An 8,650-nucleotide genomic window follows, 5' to 3' on the forward strand; every position below is an offset into this window, starting at 1 on the left:
TTACGGTAAGTAGGTAGTCGTACGACGGCGTAACGTAAAGTTAACGTTACCTTAACGTACGTACGTATACTTTCTTCTNTGTCTTCTCTTTTCTTNTTCTCTCTCTCTCTCTCTCTCTCTCTCTCTCTCTCTCTCTCTCTAAGTCGTTTGTATACCAAAGTATATATATATATATAATCTAAAATGTAATAAAACTAAATGTAATAAAACTAAAAGAAATAGATTTGTAATGCATTGCAAAATAAAAAAAATTCAAAAATAAGAAAATATAAAATTATATAAATGTATGATACAAATAATTGTATGATACAAATATTATACTATAAAAATATTTTAATTAACGATTGCAGCATACGATGCTTGTTTTCCTACTAGATCACTTTTTAGTAAATTATTAGAATTGCACATAGAACGCAGATTTTTAGCTAAAATGAAAGCAATCTAGCAATTGTACATATCATTCATTTATTTAAGCGAGATGACGAAATTGGTGTGTTGTGCGTGTGTATGTGCGTATGCGCGAATGTATATGCGTGAATGTGTATTTCAGTGTGTGATTTCAGTGGTTCGCCTCTCATTGCATTGTTGTCTTATTTCCGATTTTGTTGTTGATGGATTTTATAACAGCAATTTTGCTAATGTTTAACCGTTTGCAAACTACTAATGACTATTATATTGTATTTTATTTTATGTTATGTCTATAATCTATTGTATCATATTTTATATTTATTTTATTCTATTACTCTGTTAACATATAAAACTTTCTTTCTCATAAAACTTCGCAATGAATTAAACTAATTAAACTAATCATGATTTTCTTTTCTTCTATCTTTTTCTCTGATCCATATTTCAGCTACTCGACATTTAAATGGCTCTGAAAGAAAGAACGGAAAAAGAAAGAAGTGAGATAGAAGTTTTGATGGCAACTTACTTATTTTGCGCATGCGCACTTCATTTTGGACAACATAAAATCAGGAGAGTTGCGCTACTGTATACTGTGGCTGCACCTTCCACTGGTTCCTTTCGGGCGCGGCAATTGCCCATCCTGATAAGGGAAGACGAAAATAGTGGAGTAGGGGGCGAAGCGACGGCCTACCGCCGAATGTTTTGCCCTATTGTTCGGGAATGTCGCGAAAAAGAATGGATTTCGATTGATTCTGATTTAGGCAAAGTGAAATCCAAGCGGTGGCGATGTGTTTTGCGCCTGTCGAGATGAGACTAGTGCACTGCGACAAGCCTAGACTGCGGTAATACCAGTGGAAAACGTCGAGGAAATCCACGAACGACTCTTTGTCATGGACATGCAAGCTTCTAATGGTACGCACTTGTTTTCCTATTCGGCACGTTTCGCCTCTGACCGGCCGATCGTTTTCTTCTCAACGACGACGTGATGTTCTCAACCTTCGCGTTTATTCATGTACCGAACCAAACGCTCGCCGGAGACGATTAAACGCGCGAGACATGCAAGTATATGATAGAAGGGGTTCAATAAAAATATATATTCTTCAGATTTTCTAGCGTCATTTTTGGAGCCTGAACGTTATCTGCAAATTTGCGCAAAAAATTACAATAAAATCGTGCAGCTCATTAGGGAGCTTTTGCAATAACGTGGATCCAGATATGGTGAACGCTAAAGTCACGTTATCTTTTTCTTAATTAGTTGTTGAAAAGAAGATAACCTGACTTTAGCATATTTATTTATACCATATTTGGATAAATGGTATTGCAAAAACTCTCTATTATCTCGATAGCTCTCTCATAATTATGTGCGGCGCTACAGGTGAATATTGAATGAAATTACATTCCATAGTATAGAGATTATAGATTACCATCCATACTAGAATTTAAGTCTAAAACATGTGTCATTAATATAACATTAATTGAATAATTTATGTTATTCATGTATCTCAGTTTCTACATGTATTACTTAAATGGAGTCTCTTAAATTTGGAATAAGATTTTTTTCTAGTATTTAATAATGGCATTCTAATACATCCTAGTATTTATACAATATACTACACAATTTTCTTCATGAACAGAATTTACAAAAGAATATTTCTGTATTAATAATTCGACTAAAAGTAACAATTTATGAATAATATGAATATAGGAATGGATATATGTATGAATACAGTGTATACTTCCATCCCTGGATTTCCTGAACAACTAGGAATGGTATGGATGGGAGATATGATGCTGGGGGAACCTGCTCACGAACTAATGCTGGATCCCCGTCAAAGCGAGAGTCCATTTTTCTCACATGGTTCACATTCCTATGAAGATCTGAGAAATCATATTGCTTCTACCACTATGGTGCGCTACATACCGCAACAGTTCTCAAACGAGTGTTCCGAACCTGATGAAGCAATGGATGCTGTTGATACTCATGAGATACAGCAAGTGAGTTTTATTTTTACAGAAGAAACCTAATTGCATATATTCTTAATATTATGATTTTTCTATTTTTCAAGGATTATGATTCACAGTCCGAAAGGCCCGAGATAAATGATTATTTAACATTAGAAGATTACATGGGTGATGAAGAACGGGAACAAATTGTGAGCAATGCGGCGACTCAGACTACTCAAGACAATCGCAATCGAAAAATAAAACCTATAAAGCATCCAGGACTTGTTTTAAAAACGCCAATTGCTTATCAGCCTCATACTGATTTAAATTTTATTCCTATTCGCAAAGATGGCATAGGTAAGTGTAATTATTGTAAAAAGTCAAAATATGTATTTAAACAAAAAATATCATTTAATCTACAATTTTCTGTTAAAATTACAATTATTAAAAAAGAAATAGAAGATTTATGTATTAAACTGTGTTTGCAACTTGACCATATATATCTTTCTATCATAGAAAATGTTTAAAATCTTAAATTTTTATTTTACAGCTGTTTGTGAAAAATGCGGTGCTATTGGAGTAAAACATGCCTTTTATACAAAGGAGCGTAGATTTTGTAGTAGAGCATGTGCACGTTCTTCAGAATACATGATACCTACTGCTGACTCCACATATAGTCCATCTCATTCGATGGATCAGCCAATATCCACAAACCAAACTTCTTCTATTGAAACCAAACCGGTGGATGTAAGTTAATACTGAATTTACAGATAGAAAATATATGACAACAAACTACATATATTATACAATAAGCAAGAAACAATCTATCTTAAATGCCTTAAATAATTACTTGTGAATTTATATACCACATTTGTAATATTTTGAATTGTGCGCTGAATTGGTTTTTCAAGGTGATACTTTTTTGCAATAAATTTATTTAGAGATTTTTAGTATATTAAAATAATGCCAATTGACTAATTATTAAATTAATTATTAAATTAATTGCTTGTCAATTTGTAATAGTACTATAATAGTTTGGTTACTTTGAAAAAATCAATTTAGCGTCCAATTCAAGAGACTACAAATGTGATATTAAATTCACAATTAATAAAATAATTATTAATTGTAATTATTTAAAGCACTTGAGATCCGATCGGTATAAGTATTGGTTCTTGTTTGTTATATGTTTAGAATAAATAAATTATTTTTAAATTAATTTCAAGGTTATTGTAAAAGAAGAAGTTAAGGAAGATGTTAAGGAATTCGTAGAATCGGAAAAAGATAAAGTTAAATTAGAGCCAGTAATGCCAGAGGATTTACCAGTTAGAAGAAAAAGAACAGCGGAAATGGCAGGTTCCTATGACTGGACATCACAGCTTGTTGAACCTGGATTTTGTGCCGCACCAGTCTCTTGTTTCAAACATGTTAGTTTCTCTAAGAAGTTTTTGTTTATCTTTTAGATAGTTTTTTTTCTTTTATAAAAGTCTTATAATATTATCAACTTTCTTTTTAGGCTCCTATATCAGAGATTTGGGATAATATCACAGTAGGTATGAAAGTAGAAGTAGAAAATACCGACTGTGATGAAGTATGCGAAGCTTTCCCAGATTCGTTTTGGGTTGCAACTGTATTACGTATATGTGGCTACAGAGCTCTGTTAAGGTATGAAGGTTTTGGACACAATGCCGACAAAGATTTTTGGGTGTCACTTTGTTCTAATGACATACATCCTGTTGGTTGGTGTGCCACAATTGGAAAACCTCTTATTCCACCTAACAGTACGTAATCGAAATTATTTATAACAGAATGATAACGCATGATTTAAAAAATCTATTGATTATAATGATTGTTAGTCTTGGAAAAGTGTGGGAAAAATTTAGTGTATCGTATGATTTTTTTTTCAGCGATTGCAAACAAATACAAAGATTGGAAGGATTTTTTAATGAGGCGATTAACTGGCGCGAGGACATTACCAACAAATTTCTATAATAAAGTGAACGATAGCATGAAATCTCGGTTTCGATGTGGTCTTCATTTAGAAGTGGTCGATAAAAACAGAATCTCACAAGTAAAAGTGGCGACGATACAAAAAATTGTTGGTAAACGTTTGCACGTAAGATATTACGATTCGCCTCCTGAGGATAACGGATTTTGGTGTCATGAAGATTCGCCCCTTATACATCCTGTTGGCTGGGCCAAGAAAGTGGGGCAGTCGCTAGATGCGTATCCTGAGTATTTGAATCGTATTTCTAAATCAAAATTATCCGAAGACGATGCAACGGAGGATCTTTTTCATGTGCCAAAGAATCATCACATTCTCGCATACAAGTTTAAGGAAGGAATGAAAATAGAAGCCATTGATCCACTCAATCTTTCGGCTATATGCGCGGCGACGGTTATGCAAGTCTTAGAAAAGGATTACATTATGATTCGCATTGACAGTTATGATGCAGATGCTAGCGGCGCTGATTGGTTTTGCTATCATTCGTGTTCGCCATGCATTTTTCCAATTGGCTTTTGTGCCCAACATGGTCTACCTTTAACACCACCAAAGGGTTACGATCCTACCACATTCACATGGGATGCATATCTAGCAGAAACTAATACCATACCTGCTCCTATGCAGTTATTTAATTGGGTAATTTTTCTATATATTTATAAATTAGTTCTTCCTCTTACATTAGGTCTTTAGCCTATGTAACTCATATGTTTGTATCATACCTTATATGTTTGTGATGCGCATGCTAATTAATTATCACAAGCATATGGGACCTACAGTTTTAATGCCGATTCCGAACGCGGATTTTTCGAGAGATGTTTTTGTGTGCAACGATACTCTCGGAAGGTTGTCGGCCTTTTCCGAGAGGAGACACGAGCGTAAATATTTTAATTCCTATCAGGATCAAATCCGGGACTTTTGGCATGATAGATCAGTGCGCTATTTGCTATGCCACGCTCGCGCTGTAAATTATTTTCTCTAAATTCTTATTCTTAATTTGCAATTGCGATAAATAAATTATGTTATTTTTTTTTTTTTTTAGGAAATTCCTCAACATGGGTTTATTGAAGGAATGAGACTGGAAGCTGCTGATTTAATGGATCCTAGATTAGTTTGTGTTGCTACTATTACTAGGGTGATTGACAGATTACTGCGAGTACATTTTGATGGTTGGGAAGACGAATATGATCAGTGGTTAGATTGTCAAAGTCCAGATATTTATCCTGTTGGGTGGTGTGATCTTGTCGATCATAAATTGGAAGGGCCGCGTGTACTCGTAAAAAACATTAGTCCTACTGGTATATACCAATTTTATGCGTATTTATACATATCCATAGATGTTCGTGTCGCTTGCATTTTTTACGTTCTAGAATTTTTGTTTCTTTTTTTCTCTGTTTCCAACTCGAATATATTCATATTAAGTGCAGACATTTTTAAAGATTTTCATGCAACACGAATAATTGATTGATTGTGAGTTAAAGCATAAGCATAATAAGAATAGATCGGGTGTGATGTTTGAAACGTGAAGACGTGAGGTAGAAGAGAATGGACAATGGATATCACTATTTGTAGCTTTCTCTTTTTGACGAGAGAAGGGGAGGGAATAAGATGTGAATATTTTGCTCTCTTGTTTAATATTTGCTCTCGATCTTTTTTACCTAATCTTCATGCCAAAGTAGAGGACATGCTCGGTCTATTATTATGTCTGGGTCAAAGTAAATATAGATAAGCGATTTGTTTTTTGTTTTTTTATGTTCTTGTATTTATACATTTATGTTCTTGCAGTAAAATCACCAAGAGGCCTTAAACGTAAAACTAAGAGAAAATTGAAGAAAAGTTGCAAGATGACTTGCTCCAAAAATATACTACCTCGTCAGAGCGAACGTATTAGTATGTCTCGTGAACGTGGGCGAGAATTAGAACCTGCTCAAGGAACGAAAATTGAAAGAGAACGAGATCTAGAAAGTTTACCGGAACAAAGAAGCAGAGAACCAGAAACAGCACAAGAGCCAGCTGGACCTGACCAAACTTTACCCAGTCCCACTACTGGACAAGGTCAAGCATTGAATGATACACCAAGTGAAGTACACAGCTCTCCACCACCCAAGAAACCAGAAAGAACCGCTACGTCATACATAAATGTAAGTTTATTTATTATTCTTTCCATAAATATCTAAAATAAACAAAACTATAGATTAAATTCTGGTTTATTTGATTTATAGGTTACTTCAGCAAGTACTAAATATATACCAAGGTTAGCAGATGGTGTGCAAAAAGGTTCGGAATCTGGTGATCTAGTGCCATCTGAGTGGAATGTTTTTGATGTTGCACAATTTCTTCGAGTTAATGACTGTGCGACATATTGCGATAATTTCAGTAAACGTAAAATAGATGGAAAGACATTGCTGACTCTCACTAAGGACCAAATAATAGACCTAACAGGTTTCAAAGTTGGACCTTCTCTAAAAATATTTGATTTAATTCAGCAATTAAAAATCAAAGTGAATCCAGCTCAGGAAAGGTTGAAACTAGGATTGAAGAAAATATTATAACAAAATTAGTATGTAGTTAGCACTATAAATAAGTTCCATCATTATGCAAATTAGACATGGATTTACAGGTAAGACATGTGAGATAACGATAATTAAAGAGTATCTTCCAATAAGAGACACATATGACACGGTGTGACATGATTACCATCCATGTTGTTCGCCAATATTAAACAAGATGACATGATTACTGTTGTACCGAGTCGCTTATTGGAAGGCACCCAAAATCATCTCTATTTCAATACGGTTGTGTACGTATTATTTGTTACGTACTTTCCTAATGTATTGAAGGAAAATGTTAATATATAAATTCTTTATAATCTAAAACGCGTAAAAATTTAGATGCTGTATGCTTTATTAATTTTATCATGAGTTGAGAAGCATTTTACCATTCTAGAGGGCAGTTGCCTTCTTAATTTAATTTTTAATACCTTTGTTTAGAGGTATAGATAATGTTTATTAAAAATAATTTATTTATTAATAGTTATTTATTAATAGTTATTCCATAATTTTTGAGTGCGTAAAATAAAAATAAAATGTTTGTTAATCAATATTAATTCTATTATTTAAACATTTAATTTTTCAAATATCTAATTTAAAATTTTTCAAATATGTATAGACACATATATGAAGGAAATTAAATATTTTAATAAATATATTAATAAATTTTTAATAATATAATTATTAAAAATTATTAAAATCTCTCTATATTATAATTATTAAAAATTTTAATAATAATAATATAGAGAGAAAAGTTATTGAAAATTAATGCCTTTAAATATTATTCTAGTGTAACTTATTAATTACATTTGTCAATCACACTGAAAACGCTTATTCTCTTCGTTTTTGCTATCTATGATAGCAGCAGTGGAAATGATTAAACTTTTTGAATTAATTAATCAAATTTAATAATACGAATTTACATAATAATAAAACTTTTCTATTGTCAACTCTACTTACATAATGCGATAAATGCAAAATAGAAAAAATTATTTTCATTAATAAAATGTTTTATAATTGTTTATACAATTATTGAAATACAGTATAAACAATTGTTACAATTAATGAAATACAGATAAAATTAAAGTCAAATTGATTGTTACAAAAAATTTTTATTGCAATATGTATTTCTTATCAATTTTCAGCCACAAATTTCTTATTATATCAGCTTGGTTTAAAGTTTGTAATTATCATTAATATTTTGATTAATAAATAAATATATTTTTCGTCAACATCATTTATTATAATTATTTTTTAAAACAAGATGCATAATTCTTTATAGAACTATACTATAGTAAATCGATTCACAGTAAGTCTTCTGGATTCGATTCTGACTCATTTTCTTATGTACGATTCATTTATGAAAAATTAATGAACTGCAAATTATCTATTATACAGATAAATTCAAGCAAAAGTTATGATATCCAGGAGACATACATTATATAATACTCTGATAAAAATAAACAAGACTTTACTTACTTAATTTTAATACTTTTAATAAATTAGATATTTAAATTAAATACATATATGCATACAAGAATAATTATAAATCTTACATAAGAACTGCATTCTAGAATGGAGATTGTTCTGTTTAAAATAAACAGCATCTAATTTTATGATGCCCATTCTATTATAGAAAGAAATTGAAATTAAAATTTTTCACAATGATAGCTCACATTTTATAAATATACATTATACATTAATATGCATTTACACACACACACACACACACACACACACACACACACACACA

The 8,650-nt window shown here is 31.8% G+C and overlaps 1 protein-coding gene across 1 annotated transcript; it reads left to right on the top strand.

Moving 5' to 3' along the window:
• The first annotated feature begins 1,295 nt into the window (after positions 1–1,295).
• LOC105618102 (polycomb protein Sfmbt-like) lies at positions 1,296–6,900 on the top strand. The gene is made up of 10 exons (XM_012199642.1): positions 1,296–1,317; positions 2,135–2,400; positions 2,472–2,706; positions 2,900–3,096; positions 3,573–3,773; positions 3,863–4,127; positions 4,254–4,987; positions 5,391–5,646; positions 6,134–6,489; positions 6,571–6,900. The coding sequence occupies exons 1-10, from the start codon at positions 1,296–1,298 to the stop codon at positions 6,898–6,900; spliced, it is 2,862 nt and encodes a 953-aa protein (XP_012055032.1).
• Positions 6,901–8,650: the final 1,750 nt, after the last annotated feature.

This window comes from Atta cephalotes, assembly GCF_000143395.1.
Source record: "Atta cephalotes unplaced genomic scaffold scaffold00015, whole genome shotgun sequence".
Classification (NCBI taxonomy): domain Eukaryota; kingdom Metazoa; phylum Arthropoda; class Insecta; order Hymenoptera; family Formicidae; genus Atta; species Atta cephalotes.

Coding starts and splice junctions, on each gene's coding strand:
- LOC105618102 (XM_012199642.1), top strand. CDS start 1,296: ATGGACATGCAAGCTTCTAATG. Junction 2,707..2,899: donor TATTCGCAAAGATGGCATAG/GTAAGTGTAATT, acceptor TTTATTTTACAG/CTGTTTGTGAAAAATGCGGT. Junction 3,097..3,572: donor TTGAAACCAAACCGGTGGAT/GTAAGTTAATAC, acceptor ATTAATTTCAAG/GTTATTGTAAAAGAAGAAGT.